The sequence below is a fragment of the Trachurus japonicus genome, chromosome 12 (genome assembly GCF_045865225.1).
Source record: "Trachurus japonicus isolate A0001 chromosome 12, Traja_1.0".
Lineage (NCBI taxonomy): Eukaryota > Metazoa > Chordata > Actinopteri > Carangiformes > Carangidae > Trachurus > Trachurus japonicus.
Genome location: NC_140918.1, coordinates 25,947,219 through 25,962,786, shown reverse-complemented (window position 1 = coordinate 25,962,786; position 15,568 = coordinate 25,947,219). Strand labels below are relative to the sequence as shown.

The window sequence follows — 15,568 nt, the reverse complement described above, 5'->3', positions numbered from 1 at the left end:
CACGAGATAGAGTCGTTTTTTTTGATGAGTTTGATGAGGGAAACCAAAAAATCCCATTAGCCTCCGTAGCGTTGCACTGAGCAGCTCACAGCTCTGCTCCGCCGTTCTAAAATTACCTTGCACCAACAATTACTCCTAAGACTATAGGGATTATGGCAATGGGCAAATTTACCAAAATGTTGAACTATCCCTTTAACTGTCTTCATCAGTTTAGACTGGATCCTCCTCTACCGACTACCATAACGCCACAACTTTCGACACTGGATATAAATCATGAGCTTGTGTTAGCTGCTGCAGCACAGTGATCATAGCTGTAAGCACATTACTTAGAGTCATTATGTACAGTCATTTGCTGAGCAAACAGCATCCAGCTGCAGAGGAGATGCACCTCAGCAGCTGACAGACAACACACACAGACCCAACAACATCTGTTGCTGGACGCAGGGATTCAGTGCTGAAAATGTGTCCTCCTCCACCCCCCCCATCCCCCCACCCCCTTCCCACTTACAAAACCTGTAGGCCCACAGTGTCCTGACACACTTCAATAAAAGGTCAGCGCCCACCAGAGCTACAGCTACACACGCTACACCTACTGAAAACCCCTGCAGCTGGAATCTGTGCCAGAGATCCAGGTCAAAAAATGAACAAGCTCTTGTGTGGGTGTCGTCAGATCTCTCATCACGAATCAGTTCAGCGTTTTAGCAGAAACTCGGAGTGCTACGATCACTGATGAGCGAGTATCACAACAGAGATGCAACCGAGAAAAGCTCTACCCTCCCGCGTAGGTGGATGGTGGATGATGGTGCTTGGCGCTGGCTGGTTGGTTGGTTGGTTGGTGTGGGCAGGCAGCAGAGCCAAATGTGAAAATGTGTGTTTACACTGCCATGTCTCCAGATAGTGTGAGTCACGGCTGTAATAGTATGCCCTTTGTAACTGTGTGTGAGTGTGAGCGTGTGTTATTTCTCCCAGTGCTGGGTTGTATTGTCTGTCTGATAACACATGAACAGGAGAAGAGACACATTACCAAAAACTTGTTTGTATCAACAAGCTCCTCAAACAGATCAGTGAGAGATGTTTTCATATTTCCTCCCTGATTAGAGCAGTGTTGTTGGCTCAGACTGACAGGCCTGCACTCGGTGTATATGTAAGGTGAGACCAGCAGGGTGGGGATCCAACCCTATCAGCAGCCTTCCTCACACACACACACACACACACACACACACACACAGTCTTTGTGGCAGCGTTTAGGGCGTTTAATACATAAATGTTCACTTCTAGACTCCTGTGTGAAAGATGGGATGGTCGGGTGTGTCTGAAAAACAACAATCAGGACAAAGGGTCCAGTGGGGTCGAGTGGGGTCCACTGGGTCCAGGGTGGTTCTTGTGGGAAAATTCACTTAGGATCTTTATTCGTTTAAAGGGATAGGTCAACATTTTGGCAAATTGGCCCATTGTCATAATCCCTATATTCATAGCAGTAGGTTTGTTACCTTTAATTGTCGGTGCAAGCTAGTTTTAGAACGGTGGAGTAGAGCTGTGAGTTGCTCAGAGCTACGCTACGGAGGCTAATGGGATTTCTTGGTTTCCCCTCATCAAACTCATCAAATACACAATCCAGCAACTCCAAAATGTGTGTATGTTGTGACCTGCACATTCACCACGCTATGAGATAATAACGGAATGTTTGATGAAGGAAACCAAGAAATCCCATTGGCCTCCGTAGCGTAGCTCTGAGCAGCTCGTGCTCCGCCATTCTTAGAAATAGCTTGCACCGACAATTAAAGGTAACTAACCTACTCCTAAAACTATAGGGATTATGGCAATGGACCAATTTGCCAAAATGTTGAACTATCCCTTTAATGTTTTTTTACAAGTCCATTTGTAAAATCTTTCAAAAAAAACTTTCAGGGGGTGAAATCATTGTTGGATTACCTGTAAATTATTTTACGGGGATGTCTGTACCTGGTTTTCAGGCGTCAACATGTGGACCACTGTTACACCGTCACCCCTGATGCAACAATTTGAGTAACTGTCCCCAATGACAAATGCCAAAGCACAGACAGAAAGGTGATGGGCGTGTCCCACTGAGTGGCTGTGCAGTCGACTGGACTTCCAGAAGTGATAACGCTCCCGTTTCAGTGAACTTTGGGTTAAAGATGAGTCAATGATCGACGCAGTCTCACTGCAGGCACACAGTAAAGAAGGTGTGACATTCTGGATAGATGTAGCATGATGATGACGAGGCTGAATGATTTCTTATTTTTTATTTATTTATAGAGTGTAAAAAATGACTGGAAAATATTATTACAGCTCATAAAATGCTAGTTGACAAATCCAAATCAAACTTGTGAATGAAAGGTAGGTGCTGACATATAGGGAAATATGTCTGTGCTGTTCTAAAGGGTGAAATCTGACTTCTGTCAAAGGATGGAAAATAAAATCTCTAAAAAGAACTGACATGCGTTCATGTGCAAAACACTGGACTCTGCTGTCCACATATTAAATGTACAGTAAAGGCAAATACAAAAAGGTAAATATGAGTTTTACAGCATTAGACAAACAAGGCTAGCTGCCCCCCCCCCCACTTCCAGTATTTATGCTAAGCTAGGCTAAACATGGATGGGTTCATCTCTCTGATAAAACTGAGACCGTCCTCTATCATGACTCCCCCTGTGACAACGATCCGTCCTATAAAGTTGAGATATGTTGCCTCTTACAATCATCCAGGGAGCTGCATCTCCAGCACAATGATGACGTGTTATTCAGTTCACTACGCACTGAACTGGGGACTGTTTCAGGCAGCATATATACGCTGTTATGAGCTATGTATAAAAATGTCCACCAGGGAATAATGCATGTTTTTTTAATTGATGCCATAAAACATGGAGACATACCAGCAGTGTCCCATGTCATCTGATACCGTAACTACAAAGAAACTGCATTAAAAGGCAGAGATACGTTTGAGAAACAGTTGTAAAATTAAAGATCAGATCTTATGAGCCAGAGATGACGCACGGATGAAAAACCGAAGGAAAACAGAAACATGTTTTTCAACCCTGTCCTGAAATAACTGACCTTGGCTTCACACTGGGCCTCATGAAAACACTCCGGTCCTCCCCTAAACATCAGAGATGTTGGAGTCTCCACCCACAGAAACGCTGATTTTTGGTTTGCTGATTACAGAACGAGCTCAGCGGGAAACTCATTAAAACATTTTTATTAGATGATGAGACAGTTCAATTTGATGCAGCTCCTCCTCACAGCTTTGTACCTACCACTGACAGCAATATCTACAGCATCAACACTGATGTCTTTCTCTCTTGGAGACCCTAATCTGGGTAGTACCTCAGGTTGTTGGTTTGTTTGTCTGCTTTCATTCATTTTTGTTGTTTACTTTGTGATTATGTACTTGAAAAAAATTGCACAAGATGCAAAGAGATTGGAAAGATTGACTGTACATGTGAAGGCAATGAAAGAAGCTTTACAATAAAGTATTTAAAAAACAAAACAAAAACACTGACGTCACAAAGTCTGTGTGTGTGTGAGAGAGAGAGAGTGTGTGTTCTTATCCCAGAGTCCTAATGACAGGATAGAATGGCCACGGGTCGTGTTGCCCTGGAGACAGGCGCCATGGATATGTGACGGTAGGGAAACGGGAGAGTAGAGGTGGAGACAGACAGACACGGAGAAGCAATGTAGCCGTAATACAGACAGGTTCACATAAAAACGCTCATTATTAAGAGCAGCGATGACGCCACACGGGGCAAAAAAAACAAAAACCACAACAGAAATATCATCTCCAGGCTGCACGTCTCAGGCCTGAGCCGGAGGATTACTCAGCGCATCATGCACCGTCCATGGAGAAAGCATTTGAATGAAATTTACATTACGGACAAAAAGCAGCACATGGCCCCATATTCCCAACAGTGTTTTGCATTTGTCAAAGCAGACTGTGGGAAAAAAACAACACTACAGGTATGACAAGTCAGTGGTTTCTCTCAACTCGCCCACTCTGTTTCTTTTTATAAACTTTTCAAAAAGCCCCGTCTCTTAGCGTGCCCTGCTCTGAGCCTCTTCATCTGGTTACTCATGCACTCTAAAGATACACACGCACCCATACACACACGCACACTGAATTAAACATGACTATGATAGTGGGGCTTTGCTGGCTGAATTCTAATTACACCGACGTTGCAGGGTAGCGCATGAGCCGAAGGGCTATGAGCGTGTGTGTGTGTGTGTGTGTGTGTGTGGGAAAGCAGCATTTCCATATGTGGGTGTTTATGCAGAAACTGTATGTGTGTGTTTAGAGTGATTGTGTGTCTGCATCCTACAGCAACAGAGCACCCGGAAGAAATGACAAGCTTGTTAAAGAGGAAACCATATTTTCACCACAAGCGATATCAATAATGAAAACAGAAGTAGCTCCTCTCTCCTGTGACCGGCTGGGTGACAAAGGCATTAGAGGGGTTTTAAAAACTTTTTTTTTTTTTTTTTTTAAAGTTGCTGATGGGACTGTGACTCAATGTGACTAGGCTACATGTTAAGTCCAGTGGAGTGAAACAGACAAAACACAAAGCAGCTTTTCAGTTCCCGTCAGCTCTGTGCGACAATTTAGCCTCTTTAAAGGGACATAGTGTAACTTCTCCTGTTATCTATTCACGAAAATCGATTATTTCATTCAAAAGTATGTTTTTCATTAACCAGTAATCCCCCCCATCAACAAACTGAAGTGTTCCTTTCAGCTCTGAATTTACCGTTCATATCATTCATATCTACATGGAGCGGGTAAGCTCGGTGCTGGCTGCCATGTCGTGTCGCCATGTTTTTACGTTCAGTGGCAGCGTGACGGTAGGAAACCACGGAAACTCAGCGGAGACACCGGAGCTGTCGGCTCAGGTCGAGGTGGCGTCTGTGAAAAGTCACCGCGGTAACGCAGTGAGGAGGAATGGAGCGTTACACTGATGCTGCATTCACATGCAGTCGGGCAGACGGCCGTCGCTAACAAACCAGATGTCATTTTAGTCACAGAAGTGGAGAGAAAGCCGGTAAAACGTGGGTCAGGTAAACAATACGACATCGCCGTGACAACATATTGTCACGTGTATTGTTTTGCCTCGTGATGACCGACCACTTGTTTACATAGAGGCTTGTTTAAGCCGTTACGTGCAGCAGCTGTCGTCCGTCTGCCCAATTTCACGTGAATGCAGCATGAAAAATACAACTGAGTTCCTTGCGATATACAACCACAAGGCTAGATGGGAGTAATTCCTACACAATGTACCTACAGTATAAGCTCGCTCTTTTGGTTTTATAGCTCACAACTTCGCTGCTTCGGATCAGTCTCACTGATTTGATTATCTCACGCACATCACCAGTCCTAACAGCACACACACACACACAGTGAGTGAGTAACAGGTGAACAGGGTGGAGCGTTTAGCAGCTCAGGAGCAGGTGGAGACCAAAGACCAAGTAGAAAGACAGTGAATAATCATTGGGAAGGTCGAAACATGAACACTAATGTAACTGTGTATGTTCAGGGCGTGTAAATACTAATTATATACCGTACTCATCTGCTGCAGTGTTGACATAACACAACTTCATAAAGGTGATAACATGTTAGTATAGAACCAGTCCTGACTGTATAAACTCTGCCAGCTGCCTGATAATGTTAGAATGTCATATCTTATGTTATTGGACACACACACACACACACACAAACACACACACACACACACACTTAGAAATTGCTGCTTTGGGGACATAGAGTCATTTAGTCTAGAGGGCAGCTCAAGGCATTACTCGACTTTCACTGGAAAACAAAACAGGATCAGCTATTGTGGTGATGTTAGTGAACCGAGACCAGATTCAAATCAGTATATTAAAGTAACGATTCAGTGTTAACTCACAGACCGTAAAAAGAATGAAATAAAATGCAAATATTTTTCTTTGTGTCTAAGAGGTAAAAAAAAAAAAGAAAAAAAAAAGAAAGGATAAAAGGTTCGCTCAGGGGCTTTTATTTTGAAAGGGACTTAAAAAAAATAAATTTAAAAAAAGCAAGTGGGTGGAGTAGTAGGTTTCAGGAAGTGTAAGAGAGGAGCGATGGGGAATGTCTGCTGGCTGGTAAATAATTAAACACAATGGACTTTCACACCTGTAGCCCAGGCACACAATGTAAATGTAGGAGTGTGCCCTTTCTCTGGCCTTCCTGTGTTACTCACAGCTTTTAACCATTTACGTTTGGATATTTTTATCCTGCTGCTACATATGACATTTAACCATGAAGTACTGTGTGGCCTCCAAACAAAGATGGAGGAAACATTTTTCATGCTCATGTTGGGGGAGCAGAGGGATTTCTCCTCGCGCTGCAACAACATGACTTTGATATGATAACAGTGCAGAGGGGGAGAAGTGTCATTTATTTATACGGCACCTTTTACAAGTATTATTCATAGGTGCAGATAGTATCAATACATAATGTCACAGTCAGTCTCATGGTGGTTGCTATTCTTAGACTCACATCAGTCTACAGCAGGGGTGTCAAATATACGGCCCGTGGGCCAAAACCGGCCCGCCAAAGGGCCCACTCCGGCCAGGGGGATAAAAATTGTGTGAACATTGCATAGAAGAACAGGTATAATATTGTTGAAATTAGATGTATTTTTCTTCAGAGATTTCAGGTTGTTCATAATGTTTTGTAATAAAAAAAAAGTAAATAAAAGTTTTGATATAAATGAAAACATCTTAATAATGCAGCCGTCTGTACTTCTTTGCACTAAAACAAACAAAGGGCAAAATCTAGAGTTCTCGTTACTCATAGGTTATAATGTTATCATTTTACTGGTCCGGCCCACTTGAGATCACATTACGCTCCTATGTGGCCCCTGAACTAAAATGAGTTTGACACCTCTGGTCGACAGTAACCGAGTGTTTTTAAACTTGTAGTTCAGTTCATTACTCAAAGAACAATCAATTAGGCTTATGCCTTGTTATCCTGGACTATATTTGATTAGTCATATTAATGACATCATCATGCGCCATAAGCAGGACCTGGACCTACAGGGCACTGTTAAATACCAGTATCTGATAGGGCTGTAACCTCTCATTCAACTGGTCGATTTATTGGTCGATACGTTCTGGCTTGACAAAAATTCTGAGGACCGGCGCCTTTATTTACAAAATGGGCTCTATGCACAGCTCCACTTCTTCCAGCATTTAATGCAGCTCCTTTATTTCCTGTCTTACATTATTGGACAAACTGATAAATCCAGGTGTGTCTGACCATTGTGACTACTCAGACACACCTGGATTAATCAGTTTGTCCAATAATGTAAGACAGGAAATAAAGGAGCAGCATTAAGTTCAGGAAGTAGTGGAGCTGTGCATAGAGCCCATTGCCCAGGAGACCCAGCCTTTATTGAAGGGATGCTTTAATTGAGGGAGGCTTTTATTTCTAAATCCCTCCACATCATTCAGTAGCTCATCTTCATCTTCCTCACTGCGCTGTCGGATCAGGGTCTCTGTCTCCGTTGCGCCGTAGCGCTTCACTCCCATTCTAGTCAATCAGAGCATTTCACGGACAGTCCACAAAGTTGAAAGAGTTTCTGATGAAATCCTCGTCAGTTTGTTCCAGGCGACTGAGTTTTTGGCCCGGCCTGTATTGTGGGCTGGCCTTTATTTGTTTGTGTAAACCGTGTATACCAGCTATTATTTGTGTCTCAGTCGCGAGACTGGGCTCCTATGCTCAGTCTCGCTCTGTGTGAGGAAATGCACAGAGCAAAATGATATTGTCTGTCAATTATTATAACATGACAAAAACAATTGTCTAAATATTCTTTAACAGCTCTTGTGCTGATATCACTAGTTGACATAGTATATTTTTGGAATTCATGGGCTATGATATTGCGCAGACGCACGTGCTGCAAGACAGCGAGTAATTAATTTCAGTGCAAAAATAATTAGGTCAAAAACAATTTAATACGAAGCAAATAGACTACTAGTCTTCATGTTTATTTATAATAAATTGAGGCGGACAAGGCTACCAAGCACTGTGCCGAAATTTCAGGGCTTCAGTCGACCAAGAATTTCTTTGGTTGATTACAGCCCTAGTATCTGACTTTTATACGTTTATCTATCTGCTGTGGTGTCATAAAGAGCTCAGTCAGCTCTCAATGAAAATGTTCAGTAATGTCTCACAGCCAGAGAAGAGAGGATGAGGTGGATCTGTAGCTGCACATGTAAAGGCCTGTACATACTCTGCACGAACAGAGACATTTGTTCGTTTTCTGAAGGTGGCAAGAACAAGAACAAAGTTAGTTGTGACCAGAACATTTCATACTTCACGACAACCTCAAGTGCAGAACTTAAAATTTCTGACCAATCACACAATACAACAAAAAGGTTCTGCCCAGATGATGTGTCAACAACAAACTGCAACAACTCCCAAATAAAACCAGGGCTGCAACAAGAGAATGACATCATTTTTTTCTTGCAGCCCTGGGAGAGAGAACACATTTCTCTGTTCCTTCCAGAGTTCAGGCCTGAAGTCCATATAATGTATAGTGACAGCAGACGTGTTGGTATTAAAGGAGAAGACCCAGTGAGAACTGAACGAGTCATACTGTACACATCGCCTTGTCTGCAGCTATAATCCCAGAAGAACAATAATGACCTTCTCCACCACAGACATTCATCCACTGACACCGACAGTAAAGATTAACCCGGCCCTCTCTCACCACTACATTGTGTTTTTGTCCTCGGTTTTTCCAACTCTCATTTGCATTGTTAAAAATTCTAGCATTATACCCCGTCCTGCGTCACCTGGTATCCCATAATGCATTCAAATGGGGAACTTTGCACTGCATTGACCTTCAGTAAGTCTTCTCTCCTCTTTTATTTGTTTGCATTTATACTACAACTAATGTAATGTAATGTTACAGTCACTGGACCTTTCAACCATTTATCCAGCACTTTTATTTTAGCTGACAGTTTTTTATTTTTCTACTAGATTTCCACCATCTTCTCCTAAAATCTCAGCCGGGTGTTTTCAGCTTTTTGTGTGAAACCCTGGAGCCTCCCGTGCAATGAGACTATTGAAACTGGTTATGGTGGCAGGATCCACACAGATGATCAGCATCACACTTAAAGGGATAGTTCAACATTTTGGCAAACTGGCCCACTGCCATAATCCCTATAGTTTTAGGAGTAGGTTTGTTACCTTTAATTGTCGTTGCAAGCTATTTTTAGAACGGCGGAGCAGAGCCGTGAGTTGCTCAGAGCTACGTTACGGAGGCTAATGGGATTTCTTTGTTTTCCCTCATCAAACTCATCAAATACACAATCCAACAACTCCAAAACGCTCTGGTGGACAAGTTGTGACCTACACATTCACCACGCTATGAGATAATAACAGAACATTACGAGACAGAGTTGTTTTTGAGGTAAATGCAGAGACTGCTTGCTGAAAAACTGCCCCCGACGGGAACGCACATCAGTGGTTTTGCATGAATTTACCTCGAAAACAACTCTGTCTCGTAACGTTCTGGGATGTTGAACTATCCCTTTAAACTGATCTAGTTCAACTGCCTCTGACTGTTTGCTTGAATGAATTGAACAGACACACACCCACATGGGTCAAAGAAACATTAGAGCGAACCCTACCAAACAAGGTTAAGTGTGAAAAAGCCATTATTTCAGTTACAGTGACAGTCATTTCAGATTAATAGGAACTGAACACACTGATACCTAACCCCATCCTTAATCATCCTCCATTAGAATAATAGTCACTCAACTGAATAATCACCACTTTCAGTAACAAACACATCATCCTCTTCACTAAACCTCATCATTAGCCTGACAGAATGATCACAATGACACACAAATACGCTGCAGCCATTTAGAAATGAGTAATCTGAGTGTTTCCTCTGTGCAAACTATGAACACTGGAAAAAGGCGGGGTGCACCAGAAAATCTCTTCCTCCCTCTCCCTCTCTCTTTTTGCTCTCTGGATGTTGTGCTGACAAACACATGGGTCTGTCTCCATTTTCCCATAATAACCGGTCATAGGGAGCAGAGACTTCAAAAACAAACCACTCTGCCCCTGCCCGTGTCTTGTCGCCAGCTGCACCTCTCTTTGACAAAGAGCGTCCGCCACGAGAAAATATGAAATAATAAAAAAGAAAAACCCTTCCAATTCTGCCTGGGCTAAGTCAAGAGAGCCCAATCCAATCAAAGTGCAGATGGAAACTGAGTCAGTCCTGGCCTGCGCGTTTCACTAGAAAGCCCGTGTCGATTTTATGCAAATGCAAGAGTGATGCGGTACAAGAAGCTGCACTTGACCTACATAGCTCTTCCACAATTCCTTCCCCAATACAGAGGAGGAGATCACAGGAAGCTGGAAGCGAGGGGACAGGCCTTATTAACCACCGCCCGCACAAGAATAAAAGCAGTGCTACTGTGGCTAGAGGAGGACGACAACAAAGAAGAGTGGCGCCCGTGGAGCGATAAAGATGAGCACCACTGAAGGAAACTGTGCTGGATGCGGTCCAGCCGTTCAGCACTCGTACAAGTCATGATGAGAGCGCTCAGAAATCAGAGCGTGCAGCAGCAGCAGGAGGAGAGAGGGCGGATAGAGTCAAATATTTTTGGAAAATCTAGAGGAAGAGTTGATGATCTGCTTTGGTTCTCCAGTCCTGATGTGCATATGGAACATTCTTTTCTCGCCAACTTCCTCATAAAAAAATGGTTTAGGGTTTGTAGAGGGGGGAAAAAAAAGAAAAAAAAGAAGGCTCAAAAAGCCCAATCCCAGACCAGAGGGCTGAGCCGAGGCCATTCTCGGAGGCTGCTCTCACACAGAAGCAGCACTGAACAAAAAATTCCACACAAATTATACAGGCCAGGCCAAGCCTCGATGCTTTTGTAATTGCTTGCGCAGCCCTGCCCAGAAAAGAAAAGAAGAGAGAGAGAGGGAGAAAAAAAAAACAACAAACGTGGGCCTTGATGATGACCAAGAAGAGCAGACAGACAACAAAAGGAGAAACTGTTTGGTTTGTTGAGCAACAAGGACAAAAGACAGGATGTGTTCACGTCTCATGGCCGGGTCTCGCTGCTCCGTCTGCATGCACATGAGCACACAATAAATAAAAAAAATCATGCACAACCACAACCGGGTCACATGGACCAGTCTGCAGCATGAATATAAATCATTATAAAGTCGTGATGTGAAGAGGAAGCATGGCTCCAGCCCACAGAAACTTTATTCTGAAACCTTGCAGTCATCACAATCCCACACTTTCCACCGATTGGCCGCCGAGCAACTGAGAAATGCTGAAAAGATGCTGCACAACACATTAGCAGATTCCCATTTAGTGGAATGATGAAACATTTACCAACTGGTTTTTAAAAATACTGCTAAGACTTTATATCCCAAAACCCTACACTGCACTTTTTGGACACATTAAACATGTTTTTATCAATTAGAGACAACTAACTAATAAACATACTGGGTTATACTTCTCTATTTCATTCCCAATTAAATGGGGCTGTATGAGTCTAGATGGCTGCAGTGTGCACTAGATACAAATCCTGAGTGGGCTGAGTTTCTTGCCCTGGCTGTAAGAGGTAGTTGGATTTCCTTGGAGAGCAGAGGATTACAGCAGACCAGGTCAAGGAAACAGGACTGTGGGCCAAAGTCTGAGAGGCTGAGACACCGGCCTAGATTGAAGAGCTGCCAAGAGGCTGAAAATACTCAGCATTAAAAGGCAATGTGGTGCTTTGTAGATCAAAAAAAAAAAGAGAGAAGGGCTGTGATGTAACTGAACGCATCCTAAAAACACATTTCCACTTGGCAGAGAGAGTACAGTAGACCAGGAGAAGAAGGCAGGGGGGGGATAACATGCGTCGCTGGACTCAAACCCAGGATGTTGCGGTGGTTCCACGCTCCACACCCTGCGGACTTCCAAACCAGCTCCATGAGATGCATTATGTTATGTAAGGTAAAGAATTCAAGCCACAGGCTGCAATCACAGCCACACAAACACCAACACATGCAAAAAAAAAAAATGCTGGCAGATCCAGAGCAGAGTCTGAAAACAGCCTCCAGCACTGGTTAAAATTAATTAGAGGCATTCTCTGATATTTAATTAATCCCCAATACAGATCAGACAGGAGCAATTTACAGCAAGACCTTCTCCAAGGAAGTGCCAGATATCAGATTATGATTGCAAGATTACTGTGATGTCCAAAAAAAAACGCACATAGTTATCATTTAATTATGATTTCGGAGCAGGCCTGGGGAAACCTCGGCTTTATACAAAAACACAGATGAATTTTACTGTAAATAAAAAAAAAGTGTTCCTCAGAGTCCCTGAGCCAAATCCTGAGCACTGAATACAGCCTTGATGAGATTGTTCAGTCAATAGGCTTGGAGGGCCACCTAACCCAATAATGCGCTCTACAACAAATAACATGCTTCTGTGGGACGGCAACCCACAGGAAAAAAAATAAGCTGTGGTTGGTTCCAGGAGGCTGTGTAAACACACGCTTTTAATCCACTTAGGCATTGAGGCCTGAGAGCAGGTCAAGTGATAGGATGTGGAGATTTATAATAGCAAATGCACACGCACACACTCACTCACTCACACTGTGGGGATTAAGCATAAGGTGGAAAAAGGCTGAGAGCTCAGGTGATGGTAAAGAACATAACAGTGACAGATCCACACACAGATGAAACAGCCTTTTCTTGTGTGACGCTTCACTGCTAAATTTAGAACAGAGGAAAACTTTAAAGATCCCCACTGGGATGATTCAGCTCACGTTCTGCACTAAAACTCCTAATAATACAACAATACTTCCTGCAGTGCTGCAGTGTGTGTTTGTGTTTTTCCGCTCAAAGATGATATAAGGAAGGAGGGCTGCAAATGATGATTATTTTAGTTGTTGGTTAATTTCTGAAATGTGTTTTTGATGAGCTGATGATTCAATTAGACTTTCAAGTGCCATAAAATTTAAAAACTTAAAGGCAATGTCTTCATGTTGTTTGAAAAGCCAAAAACATTCAGTTAAAAAGCAGCAAATCAATCAAATGTGTTAAACTAATCAGTCTCCTTCCTATGTGCCCACAGAACCACTGTAACACCTGTCAATAAAGCCACAAAGTCGGACTCTCACCTTCTTGCCCGTGGAGCCGGTCTTGGAGAGGCAGGACTTCTCGAGGGCCAGGTACCCACCGATGACCTGGATCTCCTCCACAGCGGGGTACCGCTTCTTCAGCAGGGAGCCCAGCTGAGCGTAGGGGGCCTGCGGGGGCGTGGACCCCGGCGGGGCCTCGGCAGTGGAGGCGTCCTGCTGGGGCTCGGGTGAGCTGGGCTGGCCCTCGGTCTCCGCCCGGCGTTTAGGCACCACAGTGAAGGTGTTCCCCTTCTTCCTCTGCACCATGGGGCTGGGGACGGGGACGCGCTGCGGGGGCTCCACCTCGATGTCATCGATGTTTGTTACCGGCAGCTGATCCACTGGAGGTTGCTCTGGGGCGGGGGAGTCTGAGGGGACAGGAGACGCAGCAGGTGGAGAGAGGAGGAGAGATGACGTGGGGACAGCCAGGGGAGAGGAGGGGGGTGAGGACGGGCCAGATGGAGGAGAGGGAGATGGGGCGAGAGCAGGAGATGGAGACAAAGGTTCTGAAGTGGGAGGAGGTGCAGAACTTGTGGCAGCAGAAGGAGGTGGTTCAGGCTTGAATGGCCTTACGACCCTCTCCACCTCCTTGTCTTCCTCCTCCTTCCTCTTTGAGGGGGGGACAGCGGGTGTAGTAGGGGTGTGAGATGTTGGCACTCCCGGTGTGGGCACCTCTGCCTCTCTGTGTGAAGGTGAAGACTTGATGGGACCGGTTGCTCCGGACGAGGCAGCAAGCAGGCGTCGCTTGGGGATCACTGTGAAGGAGTTTCGGGACTGCAGGCGCAGGTTTGCCAGGGCCAGGGCCTGGGTGTCCCCGTCAGGGATCCGGTCAAGGTCCGGCTTCGGAGAGGGACGGATCTCAAAGTCAGGTGAGGAGCGAGCCACCTTGGATGAGACGGGGCTTGAGGGGGTCTCGGCACGGGCACGGCGGGTCTCCGGAGAGCATGGCACCTTGGATTTGGGTGGCACCTCGGCGCCCTCCCAGTCTCTCTCCCTGGTGGGCTTGGTGACCCCCCTGTCTGTCTCGTCTCTGGCCACACCTCGTCCCCCACTGTCAAACCTCTGACGGAAGGAAGACACGGACTGTGGGGAGCCGGGGAGGCGCTGGGGGCTGCCTGGCTCAGAGGCAGCAGGCTGGGGTTTTGGTTTGGAAGACCAGTGGCTCTGGAAGACGGGCGAAGATGGGTGGCTGCTGCCCGGGCTGCTGGGCGAGGGCCCCGGCCTGGGCTTTGGCACCAGATCTGGCTCTGGCTTGGGCCAGAGTCTTGGCCTGCTGCTGGCACTACAATCCAGGTCCAGCAGGTTCTCTGTGCTGTGGGACTTCTTCTGTAACTTCCCATAGTTGCTGTCAAACTTCTGCAGCATCCTGCTCACCCTGCCCTGACCCTCACCCGACTCGTAGGATGGGGCGTCATGGTCGCAGCGGCCCAGGGTGCTCAGGTTCTCCTCGCTCTTGCTCAACGTGGTGTCATAAATGACCACTTCCTTGGCTCTTATCTCAGTAACAGCGCTCCCTCTCCGGTCCAGGAGGTCGTTCAGGGAGCTGTAGCTACTCACACCGTTTTGTTGCCACTTGGACCCCGTTTTAACCCCTCCGGCTTCCGGGAAGTAATCTGGATCCGATTCAATGATGATGATATTCTCCGCACGGATAGTCCGTATGCCGGGGACGCTGCCGTACAGCTCCAGGATGTGCTGCACCGGACGAGCGGCGTTTTCTCGGTCCTGTCGCCTCCTCCGCTCCTTCTCCAGCTTGATGAACGGGTTCTCCTCCAGCGGGCCCAGGCTCTCCTGCAGCACTAGGCTCTCGTGCCTCCCGTCCTCCCTCAGCGTCGCCCTCTCCGCGGCCGCCGGTCGTGTCTCTTTGTTAGTGGCGAAGTGCTGGTTGGCCGTGGTGATGGTGTAGTTCCGCCCGGACCCGCCGCCGCTCGCTCCGCTGTCTCTTTTGGGTCCACCACCACCACTACCACCGCCGCTGCTGCTGCCACTGCCGTTGCCGCCGCTGCCGTTCACGTTTCCCGTCGCCTCGCCGTTAACCCGCTGCGGGCCCGCACCGCCGGGGCTTGTCTCCGCGGCACCGGCGCCCCCAGACCCGCCGCCCTTCGCCTTCCTCCTCTCCAGTATCTCTCTCTTCCAGGCCGGCATCCTCGGGCTCTCTTGTCCACCCTCTTGGCGGAGGACGCGCACCTCTCCTCCGCCGGACATCGCGGAGGGTTGTTCGGGGGGATGAGGGGGGAACGGAGGCTCCGAGGCGGTGGTGTTGCCGCGGTCTGTGCGGCTATAAAAACCTGTATCCGGCTCTGAGTGTACCTGCAGCACCGATCACCGCTCACTCAAACACATCCCTACCGTCTCTTTTTTTTCTCTCTCCCTCTCCTCAGCCTCTCGCCCTCTCATTAGC

General features: G+C 46.2%; 2 protein-coding genes across 3 annotated transcripts in view; both read right to left on the bottom strand.

Moving 5' to 3' along the window:
• tprn (taperin) overlaps nt 1–15,562 on the bottom strand; it is a 32,131-nt gene extending 16,569 nt beyond the window's left edge. Inside the window, exons 1-2 of one of the 2 annotated variants that reach the window (XM_085793971.1) lie at nt 15,135–15,530; nt 13,168–15,098 (exon numbers count right to left, since the gene is read on the bottom strand). In XM_085793971.1, coding sequence (XP_085650097.1) covers nt 13,168–15,098; nt 15,135–15,372 — 2,169 coding nt within the window. In that variant the 5' untranslated portion in view covers nt 15,373–15,530. Of the gene's footprint in view, nt 1–13,167 lie in introns of both variants that reach the window. The other variant, XM_085793970.1, reaches the window with a different exon arrangement.
• Nucleotides 1–15,568, bottom strand: part of ccnb1 (cyclin B1) — a 203,046-nt gene that overhangs the window by 63,955 nt on the left and 123,523 nt on the right. The gene's annotated exons all lie outside the window — the stretch shown is intronic.